At 40.3% G+C, this 23437-nt stretch overlaps 1 protein-coding gene across 2 annotated transcripts in view; it reads right to left on the bottom strand.

Annotated features, from left to right (window-relative positions):
* picalma (phosphatidylinositol binding clathrin assembly protein a) overlaps positions 1 to 22919 on the bottom strand; it is a 48799-nt gene extending 25880 nt beyond the window's left edge. For both annotated transcript variants that reach the window (XM_080436514.1, XM_080436515.1), the window contains exons 1-9: positions 22828 to 22919; positions 21866 to 22118; positions 4248 to 4390; positions 3626 to 3701; positions 3421 to 3523; positions 2848 to 2941; positions 2117 to 2228; positions 1467 to 1577; positions 592 to 629 (exon numbers count right to left, since the gene is read on the bottom strand). In XM_080436514.1, the coding sequence (XP_080292640.1) occupies positions 592 to 629; positions 1467 to 1577; positions 2117 to 2228; positions 2848 to 2941; positions 3421 to 3523; positions 3626 to 3701; positions 4248 to 4390; positions 21866 to 21995 (807 nt within the window). In that variant the 5' untranslated portion in view covers positions 21996 to 22118; positions 22828 to 22919. The remainder of the gene's footprint in view (positions 1 to 591; positions 630 to 1466; positions 1578 to 2116; positions 2229 to 2847; positions 2942 to 3420; positions 3524 to 3625; positions 3702 to 4247; positions 4391 to 21865; positions 22119 to 22827) is intronic.
* Positions 22920 to 23437: the final 518 nt, after the last annotated feature.

Here is a 23437-nt window from a genome sequence, read left to right as displayed (position 1 = left end):
CTGTACACGTAAATATGGAAATAATATTTCTCCTTCTCATAAAGTCAGGGATAGTTACATTTGCGTCTGTTTGTACAGCACAAGAAAGACTGTGATGATATGTACTGATACTGATAATTGTCATTTATACTTTCATTATCCAATTAAGATGCCGACACTGGAGCCATATTCGTAAGCTCTCAAATATATGAGTCTGTATGGGTTATATTGTGCTTTCCAATGTTGTGAATGCCCTGCAAAGTAAGTTCAAAACAGTGGCTATTTCTTTTTTTTTTTTTACCATTTAATTCATCATTATATACGATGAATAGTGAAAATAGCCGAACTACAAGCTCACAATACGCTGCACTGCTACAAGTGGTGAGCTTGTAAATCTGCTACTTTGAAGTGTCTTAATTTTTCTGAAATATTTTTTTAACGTTTTGCTTTTAATTACATGCCCAGAACAGGGGTGACAGTGTTAATGTTGTTAAGGGAAGCAAGCCAGCAAATAGTGAGGGGGCACAAAGTTATAGTCACACTTGAGAGGCACTGCATGGCTGTCGTTGAACAAACCTGCTGCACTTGTAAAGCAAAGAAGCATTCTCTTACCTGAGAAAGATCCGGGATGTCTCCTCGATCAATTCCAACTTGCTGCACAAAGAGAGCAAGAAGCAAAGTAAATATCGCAATGAATCAAGAGGGTTTATTTGTCACTCACTCATACATACAGGTACAAGCTGCGAAATGTTAGTGTGCCATGTCCTACAACAGCGGTTCTCAAACGCGGGAAGGTGCTGATGGGGTCGCGCAGTGGCAACCAAACAAATAAGACTTTTTTTTTTATTAAGAAACGGAAAAAAAGGAAAAAAAGTGGGAAAAAAGTGAGGTCGTCACCTCTTTTGGCTTGACTCCTCATACACACACACACAAACTGATTTAGCCCAGTTCATAAACGATTTACTTATGAATTGTGTTCAATATGAGCGGGTGGCTTAAAAGAGAAATTTCGGCTGCTTTTGTTAGTCCGAGAGCGAGAGGGTACAGGACCACGGGTCCATTTGGTACCATCTGTACCCTCGCAGAGTTAAATTTAGATCCCTCATAATATGGGGTCGTAGTATAAAAAAAGTTTGAGAACCCCTGTTCTACAAGACTGCTAACAGCAGCAATACATTATACACAAGATAATCACAGAGCTAATACTGCATAAAAACAAGAAAAATCAAATAAGGTTAAAAAGTACAGACAGGACACACATGCTAACCTTCTGTAAAACCTTAGCATCAATGGGGGAAGTGCAAAAGAACAGAAGAAACAACAAAAAGAAGAGGGGGGGTAATTTAGTATCAGATTTGTAGAATTTATATACATCTACTGTATACATCAGTACACTTATTTGTAGAATGTATACACATCAGTACACTTATTTATAGAAGGTGTAAGTCACATTGCCTTTCAAAAATCTCCCAAAGTATGATCTTTACTTGCCTCTGCAACTTTGAGGAACTCTGAGATTCTTGTCATCCGTGTGAGAAATTTCTTGTAGATGTCGAGGCCTTCTTTGCACTGGACTTTTTTCATGTCAAAGTACTTCTCTGTTGCATAAGAGAAAGGAGAGGTAAGCATGAGACAACTAATCAAACTGTTAACTGTTTAACCGTTTTTCACGTGGATGGTACTCTGAAGCAGTTCTCAAAGTGGGGTCTGAGGACCCCCAGGGGTCCTTGGGATCACCAGCAAAAAACAATTATACAGCATCACAATATTTTAACCACTTAATCCATATTTTATACATTGGCTAATCAAAAATAGCCAATGCAGTGCGGCACGAAGTGACACCCTGCAAGCTTGTACATCTGCTATTTTTGAACAATTTGTAAAAATCTTTTTTACACAAATCTTCTCTCACGGGGGTCCCTGGCACAAAACATTTTCAGATGAGGGTCCCTGGCACAAAATATTTTCAGATGGGGACCCCTGGCCAAATACAATATACGGTCATTTAATACGTTTAAATGAAGAATATTATGACCCCGGATTTCTTTGAAATTCTCAATGCAAGATTACACACACAAAGCTACGTGAACAAGCAGAACCACAGCAGAACCTGTGGAGAGAGTGGTCTCGCTCTTACCAAGCAGGTTGATAATTCCTTCGTTGTAGGCTGCAAACAGTCGGATGGCATCTTTAAACAGAAGCATGAAGGCCGCATTGATCACACCATTTGTCAGTTCATTAGCATTGACCTACAAAGAACATAGACAGGGTTAGAGTTCCATTTTGAGTAATGCTAATATGAAGGAATTTCTTTATTGTACTTTCTTCAAAGAAGCTCAAGAATTACGTCGCTGTCGGATGGAAACCTGATATGTCCATAACCGTTCCTTTTTTATTACCATTTATAAAAAATATATAATATAAAAGCTCATGACGCGCTTTGAGCTTGTAGATTGGCTATTTTCACTACTTTTGTGTGACACTCGTTTGATGAAGTAGGGCATTCATTCATATACAGTATACAATATCGTTCAGTTTATGTCACTTTTAGTATTTAAGTAGCAACACTACCAGACATTTATTTACAGAAATGGGTCACACCAAAATAATAATTAAAGTAACTGTTAATTTTTTATCACAATGTCTTTAATCACCAAATTATGGGGAGGAGTATGGATAAGTAGCTTGGAATCCAGACTGATGTTCGCTACGTTAGTCTTTTTCTCACTTCGCTACTCAGTCGGGCCAGGATCTACTTGACTCGTATTTCAATTACGTAGGCAAGTCAGGAAGTGACTCGAGGTTTACACTGGATTCCAGGCTAATGGATAAGAGTACTGATAAGTATCTGGGAACTCATGAACTCACATTGAAGTCAAGTAGCACGTCCATCTGATTCTGAATGATGGGAATGGTCTTAAGGAGTTTCTCCGTGTTCATGGTTCTCATTACTCCATCAGACCTGTGGAAAGACAAAGATAGAAATCTTCACATCCTTCATAGTCAGGTGCTTGGTTTTCAGCTACTTGAAACCCTAGCGTCCCTATTCTGGGCATGTTATGAATATTCTGCAAAAATAGCAGATCTACAAGCTCACATTGCATCAAAAGGTGACACATTGTAAGCTTGTAGATTAGATATTTTTGGATAAGTACATTTGGTGAAGAAATTTGGTGGCCAAGGATAGATCCCTGAGGTACTCCAGTCAACAAAGTATTTAGGGTTTAAGTGGTTAAAACCAGGTTTTACCCGTTGTCTTCAAAGATACAGAATGGAAAGTAGATTCAAAGTAAAAGTTTGCCTCTTTACAAAAAAATGTAAAGCACTAACAACATGACCTTGGTAAATGGGCTACCATTTCTAGGATTAGAAAATAGCCTACATGCCTCTGCAATTAGGCAACAGTGATGCACGTAACACATAAAATGTTTGTCCCCTCACCCTCTTTTTACTTTAGTGAAGTCAAAGGCAACCTGTCTATAGGACACAGCTTTTTCATTTAGATAGCGGCTATACCTCCTGATGAACGTCGACATGTCATAGCCTAGGTCAGAAAGAGAGAAGAAGCAAAATGTTTTTTAAATGTCACCACCACACAGGAATAAACTGACTGCAGAGACAAGCAGACAAAAAGCTAACCATCTACCTTGGAGGCCACTTTTGTCCAAAAAATTGCTGAGGTTGAATAGTGTGTTCCTTGAAGCCAGATACTGTATGAATCTCTGCAAGACAACGTGTGAAACAAAGTGCATTCTTACAACAAGACACGTGACAACGAAAACAATCTCCAACTTCATTCATTAAATGACTACATTTTGGCAAGAAAACTGCTTGATCAACTAATGGTGCAAAAAGAAGCCTGTAAGCAGTATCAACTCTATGCGTTCAGTATTATAAAGTGTGCTACAGTGGTTTTTAGATTATGCTAATTTAAATATATCGTCTCTGTTGGGTGGAAACCTCATATGTCCAAAACTGTTCCTTTTCAGGATTCAAATTCAAAAATAGCAAAAGTAGCAGATCGACAAGCTCAAAGCGTGTCGCTTCCTTTTGTTGCGACGCTTTAGTATGATCAAATACGTCATTAATTTATGAAAAAACACAAAAAGTTAGAATATGGAGATAAGAGGTTTCTGCCCGACAGCAACGATATACAGCATCCGCCAAACATCCAGTGTGCTCAAATGGTAGCATGCAGCCACAAATGTATTGTATTGTATTGTATTCCTTTTATAGTGTATGAATTTTAAGAATGGCGACGTCCTTACTTCATTGCCGTAGACCATTAGGTTGTGTGTGGCGGTTAGTGATTTGAAGACCACCACCCAGCTGGTGTTGGCGGTCCTCTCAAACAGTGTGTCGGCCAGCTGAGGAATGTTCACATTCATCTCGTTGGTGCACTGAATCAGGTCTGGAGAAGAGCGAGAGAGAGAGAGAGATGAATTGATTGTATTTGGTGAGATCACGTAAAAAGAGCACAATAGCACTTTCCCCGACACACACTCATAGCATCACCGAGGATGAAAACACAATAAAGCCTGAGGTCTTATTTCCATTGTGGTCCTCTTCACAAAACAACGCTAACCAACAGAGTCCAAGAAATGTGCAGTCAATGCATCTAATCCATTTTTTTCTACTATAAATGTGCAGTCAATGCATTTATCCTATTCTACATAAAGTGCTATGTACCTACACTACATAATAAAGTTCACAGTTTATCATTTAAAGTGTGTGGACCAAAGAGTCTATTAAAGAGCACATTTTAGCATTTAGAAACCATTTGGCTAACTAGCAGCAGCAGGGAAAAGGGATTGAGAGAGAGAGAGAGAGAGAGAGAGAGAGAGAAGGGAGGAAAACAAGATAATACTGCATCATGTGGGGTTCACAGTTCACATTTATTCATTTGGTTTAGATTCAAATTTGGAAACCTCCAACCTCTTATCTGCCCCTTTATTGCGCCATGTAAAAACACAGGAGACTGCCTGCCCAGTGCTCACTCACAGATCAATAAAATGATGCAGGAATGTCTACATATTACTGCTGGTGAGGCAGAGCTCAGGTGAACAGAGGCTATATGTGCACGCTTCCTGAAAGCCGAGATGAGGGAAGGGCATTGCTGAGCAACCTCCTGGTAGGGCTGGGCAATTCCAAAAATTATCCAAACCGATATATAGAACCAATAACCAACTTAATCTTGCTCATGTAGGTTCTATAATAGTTTTTTGTTTGAAGCGACATACATCTTTTTAAAATAAGATGTAATAGGGCTTACGTGGTCTGATTAACCACTTAAGCCCTGTATTATACTTTGTTGTACAATGGTGGCATGGCATCATGCACAAATAGCGAGATCTACAAGCTCACAATATGTCGCGATGAGCTTGTAGATCTGCTATTTTCACTATATAAAAAAAGATCATTTGTAATATTGTGATACTGATTGGAATTATCGCCCAGCTCTACCTCCGGCTCCTAGCATTAGAGACTCTCCTCACCATTAGATCTACTCACATGTCAAGCTCACAACGCATTGGGAGCTTGTAGATCTGCTATTTTCGGCATAGTATAAATGAGGCATTAAACTACCATACACTGACCCCGCAGAGCATGTGTTCTTTTATACTGCTGGCCAGAATGTCCCGAAAGAATACGGTTTGTAGGAAAAAAGGCAGGTGCATTTAATGATACATCGTAGCCTAACATAATGTTACAGCATATTATACCATTTTGGCACAAGCGGAAAATCGTGCATTTGGTGTGTGTGTGTCTGAGTGCGTAATGTTTTCTCAACAAACGAAGCTGCAACATTAGTTTATTACAACAATTTATTTTCCTGAATAATGAGCAATAACCTTATTTTGAATAACTTTTCCTTTCATTTGCTACAATGCTTTTCATGGAAGTGAGTGAGCAGCTGCTGTATCAAATCAAATGTCTCGGTTTTAGTGCAATTTGAGATGCATAATGCACCTACTCCAGCGCCCTTCAGATGGCTTTTAAGAGCAGTTTTGGAGGGAGAATCCCCACTCTGCTGGAATAAGTGACAAAGGGCAGCTTTCCCACCCTCGCTCAGTCGGGAACATGTTATATGTTTATTACATGTGTCAAGAAATAATGTTAAATAACATTATTAAGTTGCAAAGTTTAAAAAAAATATTTTTAACGGCCTGAATGTCCGGAAGGAATTACATTTTGTAGGCTTTGTTATACTATAAGTCAACTGGCGGCCAACTGGATCCCTGGCACAGACGTAGGAAGGCAAGCATGTGTGCCTCTGTCTGGGTTATTGACTGTGGATGTGGTCTTCTGGCCATGGCAGTGATGGCACTGTGCCACTGCCATCTGGCCTGCAGTGAATCTGCGCGCGCCCTGTGGTGTTTCCCCTAATCAGAGACATGAGACTGACCTACTGACGGCACATCTCATCAAGCTATCCATACATTCCTCACATATGGCGTTACGGACCCTTTCTCTGTGCTGTGCAGTGAAATGTTCTGTTCATGTATCTGTCAAAGTGTAAAAATGGGCCGTGGAGTCATGGACCATTTTAAACACAACACAGGATTTTACTGTGCATGCGCCCTTTCTGAACAGCACCACTGTTGGCAAAGCTTAACCATAAGCCCTATATGCTTTGTTGTACAACGAATAGCTTAAAACCTTGTCTTTAATGACGTGCCAAAAATAGGAAGACCAGATTGAAGGTGATTAATTAATCAAACAGTTGATGTTTTCCGAAGGGAAAACAAGGGGGATCATCTCAGATGGAGCAAACAATGGCACCGAATTGGGCTGACAAGACAGTACTGCAAAGAGACACGGTGGAAGAAAGCCTCATAACTGATCCTTATATTGTTTTGACGCGCGTTGGGAACAATGCCCATTGTGAATGTTACTGAAAACTAAAATGACCAGATTACTTATCTTTATTACTCAGTACTCAACAATTCAGATTTTGAGCCAAATAACTTTTTCTGCCCTCTTCCATGCAATCATGTGACAGGCTAACTCTTGAGGCTGATCCCAGTTATTCAATTTTCATTGCCATCAGATGCCAAAAGAAGCTTGGCAGACAACAACACTAAATATTTAAGTGCATTTTATATCTTGAGGGAGATGAATGATCCTCAGCAGGTGAAACTGCTTCATCGTCCTTTGCCTCATTTGCCGTTCAACGGCCCATTATTTATGCTTTATTTAGATCTGTGGTTCTCAAACTTTTTCATGTCGAGGACCCCCAAATTGATATTTATTAGGCTGCCGACACCCATCTGAAAACGTTTTGTGCCAGGGACCCCCATAAGAGAAGATTTGTGTTTTGTTTTTTTTGTCACAATCATCAAAACTTAACACTTTTCAGAAATGTTCTAAAATAGCAGATGTGCAAGCTCACAGTGCGGCACGAAGTGAGGCGCTGTGAGCTTAATTTTGCTGGGGACATACTGGAAGCCGGTGATTATTAGAATATGAACCAATTAGGAACCAATTTTATGATTATGAAGTAAATAAAATCTCTAAAACCTTTTTCATGAATAGTTTCTATCTTACACAATGAAATATGATTGCAACAAACATGATTATTGACAATTACACTCAAGTTTGGCCCCAGTATTTGAAAAAGTTTAAGTACATACATAATCATAACCCTTTTGTGGGTTTTGCCATTTTTGCACTTGTTGCACTTCACAACCATTTTGTGGGTTTTGCCGTTTTTGCACTTACACTACAACAGCTTGTTGCAACCTGTTTACATGGGTGGTCTATGAAACCTCCTCAGTGTTTGCTGAAAGACACACAATAGGCTTTTTAGCTTGTTACATATACAATAGCCCACCCATGTGATAACAAAGGCCTTTTCAGGCCCAACTGAAATGGCTGTGGGCAGTACAATCCTCCAAACAACATTCTCCCATCAAACCAAACAATGTTCAGAACTGGTAGATTTGATTAAACATGGTACCTTGTCCAAACGCTATGATTATTTTTGTCATAGCTATGGCGTACAGATTTGCTGTGTTAATTCCTTTTTTTTTTGTGAAGGCAAATTACAACAATAAATGGTTGTAAAATACAGGGTTCTTCCAGTTTTTTTGCTTATCAATTAACACACTTTTCCTGAGGGATATTTAACCAAATCTATGTTAAAATCTTGGTTTTTGCTTTACTAGCCAAAACAATATGGGGATTAAATAATCAGGAAATTAGTTACTGCTTGAGATCAGGTTCTTGAATGAATCTACCAGCAACCAACTTAAACATTGAATAAGAGACCAGATAAAAAAGAAAATAAAACTCCAAAGTGGATATTGTATTTCATGTGGCCAGCCTATGACATCAGTCATCTATGACAGATCTATGAAATATTAACTTACATTTTATATTATAGATGACCAGAGGACCACAATGGAAATAAGCCTTAGGGCTTTATGGTGTTTTATCCTCAGTGATATTTTGTCTGATGCATGTTGTGAAGAAATCTTAGATGCAGGCTATAGACCGCCGAAGTCTGACGTCATTTACACATCCTTTGTTTGTCTACCTGGTTTGCAGTTTTCCACCCCCGTTCTGAATCCCATAGACGTATTGAATATCGCGTCAAATAAGAACTGTGTTCCAAAAATAAACACATGACCCCGGCGGGTTGACTCTTATGGATATGAAGCATCAACTGACGGTGAGAAAACGCTAATGTTACTTCCGCCGAATTAGTTACATTTTCGCCAGAAACAGACTGTATCAAATATAAGTGACTGACTATCATAAACGATACAGAACCTCCTCCCTGACAATAACGCCGACACGCGGTGTTTATTTTTGGACCACAATTCTTATATGAGACGATTCTAAGATGACCCAATGTTATTCTCCATAGAGAAATTACTTCCGCAAACCTGGGGATGAACGAGTGACGTCAGGACTTCGGTGCTCTATAGCTCTCTCCCTGATGGACAATAATAAATACTTATAGTAAATAAATTGATTTTAGTATGCACACAGGCATTTGCAAGTACAGTATATTGTGTTATTTTTACAGCGTGAACTCACTACATACAGTACTAAAACATAGAATTATATAGTATGGAATTGGGACGTAGCTTTAGAGTCTGAAACCACCGCTACCAGCCCTCAGCCACCGCTACTCCTTATACCCTACAGCAGTGATTCTACATTTTTTATTTCAAGAAACCCCAGTGTGATATGCATATGCAGAACCATTTATATTTCAGGGATGACAATTTCCAGTGTAAAATGGTGTCAATTTAACTCAGTTTGGTTCCTAAACATTTGGCTGGGGTGGGGAAAACCAGTCCCCTACAGGGTGACATTAGAGGAAAGGCTATAGACCCCTTAACAGACGACGACACACTGATAAGAACCAGTATGTGTGCAACCAGTATGCGCGCAATGAAACCCATTCTATCAGGTCTCGCTAGGATGCGCCAACACACAAGAGAGGGGGTTGGGGTGTGCTGAAACCAGCGCACCCCGAAACAGGTTGAGAATTGATTGCGTGAAACAATCACCTGTGCATCCAGTCTCAATGTTGGTAAACAAATAATTGGTCTATGGTCACCATCAGTAGGTTTAATCCTCCAAAGGCTAAGAGCATCGACTGTACACATCAAGTTTCATGGCAATCTGCCCATTAGATTCTGAGATAGCTTGTGCATTACTGGACATTTTGGCCTCAAGGTGGTGCTAGAGGAAAGGCCATAAGGTCACCAAGTTCAGTAGGGTTCATCCTCTGCATGGAATGTGTTGTGCACCTTCATGCTCCGCAATCCAGCCGGAACTTTGAGAGATCTTGCTTGTGAGTGTTGGACCAGCCAACTAGCCAACAAGTGACATTGGCATCTTTAGAGCCCCACAGCTAGCGGGGCTTAAAAGAAAATCTGTGTTTTTCCAAGTTTTGGGGACACGGCATTGACTTCCATATTCCCTTACTGTAATCATACCTAATCAAACAATAACTGATACATGCCTAACCCTAATCTTTACCCTTACATTATGAAACTGCTGTAAAATCGAAAATTGTAGGATTTGTGTGTCACGTAGGTGTAGGAGACCAGAAGCAAGTTAGATAGAACAAAGTAAATGACATCTACATCATGTCACGTCCAGAAATTCCAGCTGGCAGAGTCGTCACACTGGGATGCAAACTTGAGCCGGATGGAATGCATTGCAGTCAATGAGAGTCAGGTGGACCAGCTTATGAATAAACACTATTTCTGAACACATTTCTGTGTTGTCCCTGCTGTTGTATGCTACTGACTCACCTACCAGTGAGGAGCCCCCACCGAGAGGACGTAGAGCCTTCGTCCTACTCCTCCCACCCAATACTCCCTGCTGACAGGTGCCACCCCAGCCCATAGGATTACGTGCAGTGACAATTATCACCCTCTCCGGCCGGCTTGCCTCCCGCGAACACGGCCCAATTGTGTTAGTGTGTAGACGCTCGACAAAGCCGGATGCACCACGGTGGATGTATACTTTTATTGGCGTATCTAAAGAGCAGTAAGTATGGGCTGTTATCACAAGACTGTCAATCATTGACAGCCCGTCAACCAATTCTCACGATACTGCCGAACCAGAAACGATAGCTATCGCTGTTTAGATGCCTCAATAAAATTACTTAGTGTGCACATCCATTAACAAGTAATCACAAAACATGAGATATGTCTTCTTTCCTGAAACAAAATATTGTTTGCTCATATTGCTGGTGCAGCTGGCTCTCATTGACTTCAATGCATTCCATCAAACTTCCGGTTCCAGTTTGAGGTGCATCAAGGGCGCATGCCCGGCATTGAACGCTTCCGTTCCTTCGTTCCATCTTCCTTGAACAGAAGCAGGAATACTCTTCCACTGGAGAACGCAATTGAGTAAGCAAAGCTCATGATGACCTATTCTATTGCCCCACTGTCACTGTAGTAACGCTGGATCCATTCTTCACAAGCCAAATATTTTTTCGAACATTCTGACACTGCCTTAAGAAGGTCTATGACCGAAAGCTTGCTATATATAAAAAAATATATAAATATGATTACACACACACACACACACACACACACACACACACACACACACCTTTTTAAAGAGGACACAGCTGTGGGAGACCTCCACCTCCAGGTCATTAAGCAGTTAAATGCACCTTCCCCAGATATAGATTTTATTCTAGGTAGTTAAGAGACCAGTGTCTGATGATCTGAGCGGTCTCAATGGTATATAGGTAGTGAGCAGTTCACAGTTGAGCTTTATAAACAATAAGTTAGTACTTTGAAATCAATGTGTTCAGCTTCTAAAAGAAGAGCATCAAAATCACAATGTCCTCCTGTGATGAACAGACTAATACAGAGGTCTTCAACAGGGGGTCCGCGGAGGTACTGCACTGCACAATATGTTTGTTTGAAAAAAAAAAGAAGTTATTTTTTCTTTTTCTTTCCCAATAGGCTATCAAATTGTCTTTAAACATAACATGAATCCATAGCAAACAGATGAATGGAGGCACAATGCACAATAACATGGTATGTTTATACATATTTTGTAGAGAATTTTTATTTTTCACACCTACTGGGGCAGGTGCGTAGGAGCAGGCAATATAAAACACAATTTTATACATAAATATACAATATATGTGGTAGCCCCCACTACCCTACGAGGTAGGGGGTCCCTGCTCCATCTACCCATCAGTTTGGGGGTCCCTGGCCTGAAAAGGTTGAAGACCCCTGGACTAATAGATTAGCATAGACGGGTCACTGACTTTCAATCAAGTGGAATAAGGTACGAACAACAGCAATTGAATTTTTCATCTAAATTTTACCTGCTGTACACAAAATATAAAGCAGGAAAAAGACAGTGTCAGCAAAAGGATGTCCCCCTTACAGCCCCTACCGATCCACCCTTACGGTCTAGCCCTCTACCGCACACACACACACACACACACACACACACACACACACACACACACACACACACACACACACACACACACACACACACACACACACACACACACACACACACACACACACACACACACACACACACACACACACACACACACACACACACACACACACACACACACACACACACACACACACACACACACGTTTGTCCCCCTTCTTTACAACATTAAAAATAACTGTAGTCCAGTAGCTAAACAAGGAATGATTGACAGGAGAAGAGCTGACATGGACAAGTCTCATTCCAGTGGCCTCAAGTGATCTTTTATTCCTTTAAGGCCCGTGTTGAAATCATAGGGTTGACATAATCACACATTGGGAATCTTTTGTCTGGGACATTCTTAGATTACAGCAGTGAGTACCATGAAATGCAAGGGATCTCAGCCTTTAGAATGTCTCTGAAGTACAGTTCACTGTGGTAACTTACTGTATGCCAATATGGATGCACGCTAAGACCACTAAATGCAAAAATAAAAGCAGGCCTGAAGACTTATTTCAATTCATTTTAGTCTAGCGGTTACCCTCACCTCAACTGACCAACACAAAACATTATCCATCAGCTGTTTTTAAATATAGAAAAAGTATCTAGAGATATAGATTGGTATTATCTAGGACAGTGGTTCTCAACCCGTGGGGTCGGGACTCGGGGACCCCCAGCGGGGTCCCCAAATGTATTTTTTTTTTTGGGGGGGGGGGGGGTCCCAAGAGGATTAGCTTAATGTAGAACATTGTTTTCTCCCTCAACAATAAACAAACCAACATACAGTATAAGTGTATACAGGGTATCTCTAAAGTGACAATTTAAAGGATGTTTAAACACCTTTTTAATACCAAATTGTCAAATATGACTTATTCTGCCCCCTCAGCCAAAAGTACACCTTGCGTATGTCACTGATCACATGACCTCAATCAATTATCCAGTTCTAGGCAACATAGAAGGGGGGGGGCTTTTTTCTTATTTCCACACAACAGTTCTAAGGTGTATTAAAGACATAGTTCAATGTTGAAAATGAGTGGTATTCCCTTAAGAAAGAGGCAAACATTGTGAAAAAAGCCGATCTACAAGCTCACAACGCCTCACAGTGCGAGGCGCTGTGAATTGCCTAGAATTCCAAGTGCTTGTCAGGGTGGGGGGTCCCCAGTTCAAATATGATTATTTGGGGGGGCCCCTGTTCAAATATGATTTGAACTGGGGACCCCTTGATCTAGGATAACACAAATTCTTGTGTGGTCAAAACTATTACAGGTTTACTTCTGAGATTAACTGGGGTAGGGAGGGACCTTTAAGTACAAACTGAACTTTTCCCAATCACTCAACAATAATTTTATTGTTAATTTAACTTGTGTGAAAAGTGACCTGTGGCGGTGGACTTGTCAGACAGGGACCACAACAGGTCCATGAGTGTTAGATTAACACTGCAGGTTTTGCAGTGAAAAGATCGGCTGAGCTGATTTTGGCAGCAATGTCAGAAAAGTTTGCACAAGATTGAGAATACGTGGCAAGCCACAGGAAGTACAAGTGAAACAAAACGAGACAGCTGGTGGGAATCAGACAAGAGCTCAGTTATGCGAGTGATATCGCCTGGTTCTGGGCAGGTTTGTGTCCAAGTTCCAAAAGGAGAAGCATGCCAGGGTGGAGGATTCAAGACACTCAAAGGAGAGGGGGCTACACTGACCCATTAGATCTGACTGGTGGCCTATGCACAACATGAGAAAGGAAGTGAGTGATGAGTCAAGCTTTTCTACCAAAAAGGGAAGCAAGCACTACTCTATGTCATATTCGCATTTAGGTGTACATCAACACCAACGCCTATTACAGTAAATGTGCCTTGCCCATTCAAATAAACTACAGCACATTTTAGTAAACTAGTTCCACTGCAATGTTTTCATATGTTTAAGACTTATACCATTTTTTTTATTAACATGACAACTATAAAACATTTACAGACAACCCAGTTTTAAAATCAGAAAGTGACAAAATACTTTCTCTAAAACATAGTATAAACCAAAACCTTTCTGTGATACCTTCATGGTATTATTGCATCTTCTACATCAGTGGTTGTCAAAGTTCTACATAAGGGATAATACAGACAGGCCACATGACATGTTATCAACATCCTGATGATGTGAAGGGTGATAAAAGACCAGACAAACTCTAACCACCATCAGAACCCAGTGGCAGAGGTATTTGCTTCCCCTCATCTGTGAGAAATACTGTGCCCATTAACCACATGAACCCTAGCGTCCCTATTCTGGGCAGAATAGGCGAATTCTTCGAAATTGGGTGAACGCAAAATGACACGTTGTCGATGGACTATTCTCACTATTTGATTTACATAAAGAAGATGCATTCACAATCACCACACACATCCAGAGCAGAGCATGCAAGCAGGCACCCATACTGAGATGGGATGTCTCTCTCGCACAAACACATGCAAGTTTAGAAAATCACAACAATGAGGAATTGGGGAAGAAATCATGTTTTAAAAAAAAATAAGGTTTTAAAAAATGGCTTTGTAATAATTTAAACAAAGCATTATCTCCAAAACTAAAGAAACTATAGTATTGTCTCCAATACTCAAGAAACTAAAGTTTGTAACTATAAAATACTAAGTTATATCATCCTACAACCGGTACACTTTGTTTCTATCATGTCAGGCGACAACAAAAGTATGTTCTTGTTTGTTTTCAGAATAACTGTTAATACTCTCCTCTGACATCACAGTATGACAAATGAGAACGTAAGTGTCTATTTAATAGTCTATTTAATTTTAAAAAGGGCTGGCTGAGCACTCCAATATACAGTACAGCCACTACAGAATGCCAATGATGTACAGCCCTACAGACTGTCTTAAGACTTCATTAATCAAAATTTATAGCGTTGGGTCACAAAATTCAAACGAAGACATAACTGTTGTTGTAAACTGTTAATGAGTAACTTCAAACGGCAACAATTAGCCACTCCGGATTCATTTTAAATGTTCATATTTTATTTAATGCACATCTGCTCTACAACAAACTCCATGAAACAGCGACTACTTTTTCACTGAAACTTTTTCATGCTTAAGTTAGAGATGACAAGTTGTAGACCACCAGCATAGAGACTATACAAGGGTTCAATGGCATTTAATTAGTGATTTGTGGTGCAAACTGTTGCTTTACAACATAGCCGTCTGGTCCTGTAATTTTGGCTTTTACATTGGCTTTTACATTTTTGGCTTTTACGTACACAAGCTTTGCCAGGCGCATGTGCTTCCCTGTTTGCATTATGCTAAGCAAAATGTCAAATTAAAGTTGAAAAACAAGCAAATGTTCTTCTTACAAATCCACATTGGTCATGGATTATGGAATATACTATATGGGCCATCAAAAGATCAAGTCATTTCGATTCCCAAACCTGGCTGATGGAATTCTTGTGTGCCTTCGTAATCAGTGGCATAATTGAGAGGAAGTGGATCAAATAGGCTCCAGCCAATCTCGACATTTGATCAGTTTGGCTCCCTAGCATTCTGGGGAGGGGGCATTGTATAATGACTTCCTGTTAGCATTTATGCTTGGCAATCTAAAAGGCATGCCTTCAGGAAATACAGGAACACTTCCTGCTTCAGGAAATGTCTTTCCCTTTGCAATCCTGCTGCCCTGGACATGTTTGTTAAGGCAACAGGTTCATAGACACCCAGTTGAAACCCTATGCCGGCATGAATGGAAATCTGAAGTTTCATGACATAACTGAGCCATTAGATAAGGAGGCAGGCAGAAATAATAACCCAGAAAACAAGACGTTGCTTCTAGACATTGGGTTCGGGTTACGTATCCTCTCACAGTGAGGTAACGTCTCTGTGTAGTAGTAGTAGTAGTACTTTATTAATCCCAGCAGGGAAATTGCTTCATCACAAACACAGCACAGGCAACATAGCACAGAAAGATGTGTCTCTCTCTCTCTCACACACACACACACACACACACACACACACACACACACACACACACAATGCTGGCCTTTGCCAACACTGCTTATTATTTGGATAGCCATTTGGTTCTGGCCTGGACACTACAGACGTGCGCCATTGAATCACACAGGCCTTTGAGTGTTACAGTATGCTCCATTCAGATGAGCTGGTTGACAGTGTGTCAGCACTCTTTTTTAAGGGCTGCCATACGATGCCACTGCAGTCACATGCTCCTAGTGGGCCAGGGCATTCCATTATAGGGACATGGGGTGGGGTGGGGTGGGGTTGGGGGGGACTTAACCTCCAGGCGGTGACTTTGGGAGGGCTAAAAAGGTGTGTGCAGAGTACCAGTGTGACTCTAATCCACCTCGGTGGCTGCTGTGGATCACCTTGACACAGCTGCAGCCCAAGTGCACACTACTTAAATGAGATGAAGAAAATCCATTCACGGTGATTTCAAGGAAGTGACTGTTCTAAATGTCACACCAAATATAAAGGCCAACATGAAAGTTATATGTGAATCTGCTCCCACTTCTGCTTTTACTTGTCCCTCCCTTCTTTATTACTTTTAATCAGAGTATGGTCATAATAATTAGGTTAAGCATAACTCAATGCACCCTTTAAAGGTCACCCCAAGAAAAAAAGCATTGGAAAAATTATTTATTTGAAATTTTTATTTATTTGGGGCAATAGTAACAACTATCAATTATAATTTCTTTAACAGACCCAACAGTTTTCCAAATATAGGCCTCTACCAATTGGTTGAGCAGACTGTTAAAGGGTTAAAGTTAGTCACGTTAACACAAGGGCTGTGGTCAAAATATTTAATATTGCCCATGCAGTATTGTATTGATAGGCCAATATCACAATATTTAGTTTGATCATTTTTTGTTTGTTTTTCATAAAATGTCTTTGTAACTGCACAATGGTCAGAGTTAAGGCCAGTTCAAGTGTTAAACACTGCTGTAGAGTGCTTTGTTTCTTTTTTCGGTGCAACTATTCTCATGCCAGACCCCTGCACAGCGTTTGAGACAACTTTGGTGCAGATTGGAGCATCTGTGTGCCTGTGGCCTCTTGGGGTCCCCTTGAGGGCCACATGATGTGTGGATTGGAGTCCAGGCACCTAGACTCCAAAGTAGCCTGACAGCGCGTCACAGGATCGAGTCCCGATCCCAACAGCCTTTGCTGCATGTCACTCCCCATTTCCTGTCATACCGCTATCCTATCAATAAAAGGCATGAAAGCCAAAAAATTAATCTTACGAAAAAAGCTTTTCTCCAGGGACTATTTTCGTCAAGAACTTTCAAATCAATCCATGTCTTGAACTGCGTAAAGTGTCTTACTGTGACAAAATTAAGTAACATTAAGGTCACACTGTTGGACTACCTATCTCAAGCAAGTTTCAAGTCCAAGTTGATTTGCATTCCATTTAGAAATGAATGGAAACCAGTGGATTTTTGGAAGGTCACGAAAATGAAATATTATCACGAGCAATGCAAAGTATGACTTATAGACAGTGACCTAAACATCCAAAAACATTATGGTCCTTTTAGTATACATTTATGGGTAAAAGGTATTGTAACCTACTTGATTCATGGACAAAATCCTAAAACACAACATCCTTTTTTTTTATTCTAGATTTGTGATTTGGAAATTGAAGTAGCTCATTTTTCTATTACTTGTTCAGCCCTAACTAACATGCAAGTGAACAAAGCAATCTCAATATAAGCACAAACACATCCACACTTAACACTCAAGACATGACATCCTAAATTAAAGATGTGATCATTTGGAATTTCACATCTAGCATCAAAATACCACAAACATGAGTACAATTGATTACTTAAGTGCACATGTAAACAGCTGTTCGGCGCATATTTGAACCCAGCTCAAAGTATCAGCTAGCTAATGATTGACCATACATTAAAACCCTCTAGCAAATGGCAAAGAAAATGTGTAGAACCGAAACCATTGTTATTCAGCTAGCCACATCGGCTAAACAAGTTTCATCAGCAGTGTTACATGTTTCATGTATAAAATGATCTTAAAAGGAATTAAACTAAAATAACTGAATTAAATGGTCACCTCTCTATGAAAATACTACACAGATTACTCTTTGAAGATTATATACTACAGGAAAAAAAAAATCACACCGCGCCAATATGCCGGATATAAATACCCTCCTGAAATTTCATCTTGGTTGTTCCTCAACATATTTCTCTCAGAGGGAGAATGTGCAGCAGAGTTACATTAACATATTCATATTCATGACCTCATGGGAGAACTTTGAGCTATTCTTTAACAGTAGTGACAAACACATTTTACATAACGGCAATTAACCTAGAAGACCATAAAAACGTAATATGTACTTGAGCTTCTCACTTTCTTTTCATGACAACAGCAAATGTAAGTGGAATGAGTATATTACATAATAACGATGGATAAAATAAATAAATAAAAAGTAATGTGGCCTGCCTGTAGTTCGGTTCACATGGTTTAAACTACACTAACCTCAAGTCCTAACCTCAGGACTAACCTCAAGACTAACCTCACAGTGTGCCATTTATTTCCCTATAAGTTATTTCACACTTGCTTTAAACAGAAGACAAGTAAACATAAGTTGAAGCTGACAGCAGGAGGATTTTAGTCTGATGTTTACGAGCTTTTCCCTCACTGGTAACTCTGAAGTTATTTGAATGAGTTTATCTAGCATGGCTGTGTTAAAGAATGTGCATACAAACCAACCCCATATCAGAAGGGAGCTGCATCTGGGGAACCATATCTCCTAGCCTACCTGCAAATCAGACAGGAGAGCCTGCAACCTCAATGGTTTATTTCTGACTGAAGAGGAAACTCCAAACCTCAACTATCTCAAACTTAAGTAGGATTCCTGCTAGACCCTGCTTCTGCCAGCTCTCTAGAATAACTCAAGGAGCCAGGAGAGGCCTGGCTCCAGCAGTGCCATCATCAAGGAGTAACCAATCACCTGGCTGTGCAGGAACATGGTTACAGGGTCCTGCTGTGTCTACATACTGCAGCAGCTTGGGTGCTTTAGTCATCATCATGCATTTCCAAAATCCTCACGTACAAAATGTAATCCATGGCATTTCTGGTAATGCCGACAAAAAATAGTGGCTACTAACAGGAAATTATTCTATAGAGTGCTAAAAAAGAACCAAAGGGCTGCTAAGTGATATGTTGGTCATTCAGGGCAGGACAGAATAATACAATGCTTTATCAGCCTTGATTCTTTTAAGGGCCCTTTGGCAAGTTAACATTAAAGCCATGGCATATTCAAACATGGACACTTAAATGAGAAACTTTATAAATCAAACCATATGAGTACATATGAGATCTATGATGTAACAGCCATTTTCTCAAGAGCCCCTGAGAGGGTTTCAACGAAATATGCAGACTTCCTGTAGGTTTTCAAACAGACTAATTATGCTGCCATGTTTTGTATGCTAGCTATCAGAGATACATCATATCTTTGCACTTTCTGGAGCAAATTGTGGCCCAGTTCTTGCGGTTTCTGGTGCTTGTTTCATTAGAAGTAGGCCAACATGGAAAACTGGAAATTCAGAATGAAAAAAAAACACAAAATTATATTTTTTCAAGGCTATGGATTGACAAGACCTGATTAAATTAAGAGCAAAACTACAAGCGTTGGTGTGAGAACAAACCATTTTGACTAATTGTCACTCTTTGCTTCTGAAACAAAGACAACTGCTACACTTGATGAACACATACAGGCATACAGGTAACAAATACCAGGCAACATCTAACAACTACAGTACTGTTACACATGCCATGGATAAGAACTTTACTGAAATGGTATAAGTGGTACGTGTGCATGTATGCAGTGAACGACCCCAAACAAAAATAAACTAAACAAAACAAAACACAGGACAGGAGAAGATCAACATCATAAAGGGGAAATACCAGCAGGAGACGGAAATCGAAATCTTTTGATTGAGTCAAACAGTCACAACAAAAATGCATCTTTTTGGAGTTAAATTAACACTCAGGATAGCTGTGTATTGTAAAGACAACTGCATGTGTGCAAACTTTGCAAAGATTGGGGACTATAGACCCCACACTGTGAGCCGTAACTCTTTTAGAGCATAGGAAATCTAATAAACCAAACAGAGAAACAAATGTTTATAGGCCTATTTGCAAAGCCAATAGTTCACATCCAACCTCTATGGGGTAGATACTCTAGTCTAAACACCACACACACACACACACCCTCAGGGGTTAGGACCCCTAAAAGACTTTGGGCATAACTACAATCAATAACCCCTCACATCCTGCTGTCAAAAAACAGAGGGTGTCTGTCTTAATATTAAGCAGAGGCACGATCAACGGGTATTGTGTGACTGAAAGATATTTTCAGGGGAAGGGAAATTGTTGAGTGAGTTTAAACTCACATGCTGCCTGAGATCAAAAGGCAAAACAAATAGTGAATTCCTTAGACAAATGTAGTCATATCCTCTTCAGCAGACAGACTATACAGGCATCAACTGGTTACTGCAGTCAGGATTGAGAACATTTCTTCAAAATGATAGTGGGATTTATGGTAAATCCTCCCTCATAGAGTGAGACCCCAATGCGATCCGTTTGTCTTGGAAGGAGGTCAATCCCCAAATAGCACACGTGGATATCTAGGAACAGACAGTGACTTAAATATGGCCAAATGTCAGTAAGAGCAAAGGCTATGTTAACTTTGCAGTAGCCAATCTTCTCTGCTTACACTAGGAGAGAATTATACCCAAGCTCCTTTCAATTGAACACATTCCTTCACAAAATCCTAGATGATAGCTGAATTAATCTATTCTGAAACATGAGATAATAGTGGCACTCTTCAACAAGTAACTTCTTTGCGTGCTCCCTGACAAGGGTGTCTATGAAAGCACACAAGTAAAACACCACTTAATATTGACATAAACAAAGAATGGGCTCTACAGTCAGAAAGAATAATTATTGTCCTACAGGGAGTACTTATATTGAGCTCCAAGAAGTAGAGGCCTATTACACACAGCAAGAACAAGAAGTCTAATACACAACACACTTCAGTTTAGAGACACCAGCTGAAAGTCATATGTGCAACATCTAAGTACAGTGGGCGTCTGGAGAATGTGGTTAATGATTTGATCAAAAGTTAAAGGTTCACACACAATGAGATATAGCTCTACAATGAAACCCATGGCAGCCATACACTGCTGGACTCTGTTGTCAGCATGGAATCTAGAACAAACCGGGGTCTGTTTCAGTCACAACAAGTGTAACTAAGAAAGAAAGCGGTAGATTTTGATTTGATAGGCAGATAATGCAACCAAAGCTACATTGTATAGGCCTCACACAACCACAGCCCCCAGTGTTGCCATGTCCGCTTATTATAAGCGACTTTGGGCTTCTTTTTCAGTAAAGTTGCTTGTAAATATTTTTTGGGCTCGTTTCTAAAGTGTAGTTGCTTATTTGGGCTTGTTTCACAATTTTTTAATAAACAATGTTTAACAGTGTTTCTCAAACATTTCAAGTCAAGGGCCCCCAAATTAAACGAAATGTAATTTGACTGCGGACCCCATCTGAAAATATTTCATGCCATACAAGATTTGTGTTGTTAAAATATTTCCAAAATATTCCACATTTTTCTAATTTTCCTCAAGGTGTTTTTTTCTTTAATAGCAGATCTACAAGCTCGCGACGCGTTGCGAGCTTGTAGATCAGCTATTTTCAAATAGCCAATGTAGAAGGGCTCGCTTCTTTTGGGCTTGTTTTCATAGACACCCCTGGTTGCTGGTTTCTCTCGCAAAACCTGGCAACACAGCACACAACCACAGCCCCTCGGATAACATAAGGCTCTGAGGAGAAGAAAGTCTTTAACAAGCTAATGGAACAATGCGCAGCAACAATGTAAACATAAGCCCCCCCCCCCCCCCCCCCCCCCGCCAGGTTTTTAAGGATACTCACAATCCAAATGTTTCTTTTTTGGCCCCATAATCTCGTGCGTGGTCGACTTGCACACAGTCTTGGAGATGGCCGAGCCGGTGACACTGTGCTGAGCGGCCGTTATCCTGTCTGTAATGCTCTGTCCAGACATCTTTATTCCTCCTTGGTTAGAGTCACACTTCAAAACAACAAAAAGACGGGAGAAAATCGGGGGTCCAATGTTTCAAACGCTGTTTTCGTGTCGCTTCCCACGGTTCTTTTACCCAGCAGCCACCTGACACACGAGAGAGACAAGAGAAAAAGACAGAGAAACCATGAGAACGACAGACAGACGGGGTTGCCAGGTTGCGTGAGAGAAACAAGCAACCGGGTCTATGAAAACAAGCCCAAAAGAAGCAAATCACAAATATGGTACGGGGGTCCCTGGCACAAATTAATTTCAGATGGGGGTCCGTGTAGAGCACAAATACACGTTAATTTTGGGGTTCTTGACATGAAAATGCTTGAGAACCACTGGTTTAAAAATGTTTTTAAATGTTTTGTATTGTGAAACAAGCCCAAATAAAGCCACTACACTTTAGAAACAAGCCAAAAAAAACCGCAACCACCAATTTTTACAAGCAACTTTACAGAAATATAAGCCCAAAGTCGCTTATAATAAGCCGACATGGCAACACTGACAGACAGACAGTCAGGCGTTTTACGGGGGTTGGTTTATACTGGCCCGCACGCCGGTGTCGCGCGAGGAAAAAACAGCCGATCTACAAGCTCACAGCGCGTTGCGGCAGCGACGCGCGGTGAGCTTGTAGATCGGCTGTTTTTTCCTCGCGCGACCAACGTATAGCTCAGGCTTTTACAGTAACGGGTTGTCTGTGTTTTTTTTCCCCTACACTTTGTAACCTATCCCAATGGAAGCACATTAAAGCTCCAAGTCCACGGACTTTACAGGGTGAACTGATGCTATTCTCTTTAAAGATACGAACCTATAGATCTGCGATCGGTTCCACAACGTTCCCCAGGTCTCTCTCTCCCTCCGCTCCCCGTACGAGCCTCTTCTCTTCCTCCACTCACTGACTAGCTTCTTCTCTCCACCGGTGCCAGGTTCTGTGAGAGAAATAAGCAGGAAAACGAGCCCAAAAGAAGCAACTATATATTCTATTCTATATATTGGACAGAAATGCAAACAGCACGACTACTTTCAGACACTTGGTTTAAAGGAATTTAAATCTATATACTGTATACATTGAAATAAAATGTGGAATATTTGGAATATTTTTGAAACATTCTAACAACACAAATATGGTACGGGGCTCTCCCTGGCACAAAACATTTTCAGCTGGGGGTTAGGGGACAAAATAAATAAATTTTAAGTTGGGGGCAATACATGAAATTATTTGAGGAACCACTGGTTTAAATCATTTAAAAATTGTGAAGCAAGCCAAAATAAGCGACTACACTTTAGAAACAAGCCCAAAAAACCGCAAACACCAGTATTTACAACAAGCAACTTTACATAAAAAACAAGCCCAAAGTTGCTTATAATAAGCAGACATGGCAACACTGTTTCTTTCTTTCTTTTCTTCGGTGGTTCCC

The sequence above is a fragment of the Gymnoscopelus braueri genome (genome assembly GCF_963280865.1).
Source record: "Gymnoscopelus braueri genome assembly, chromosome: 8".
Taxonomy (NCBI): domain Eukaryota; kingdom Metazoa; phylum Chordata; class Actinopteri; order Myctophiformes; family Myctophidae; genus Gymnoscopelus; species Gymnoscopelus braueri.
This window is presented reverse-complemented; position numbering and strand designations above follow the sequence as displayed.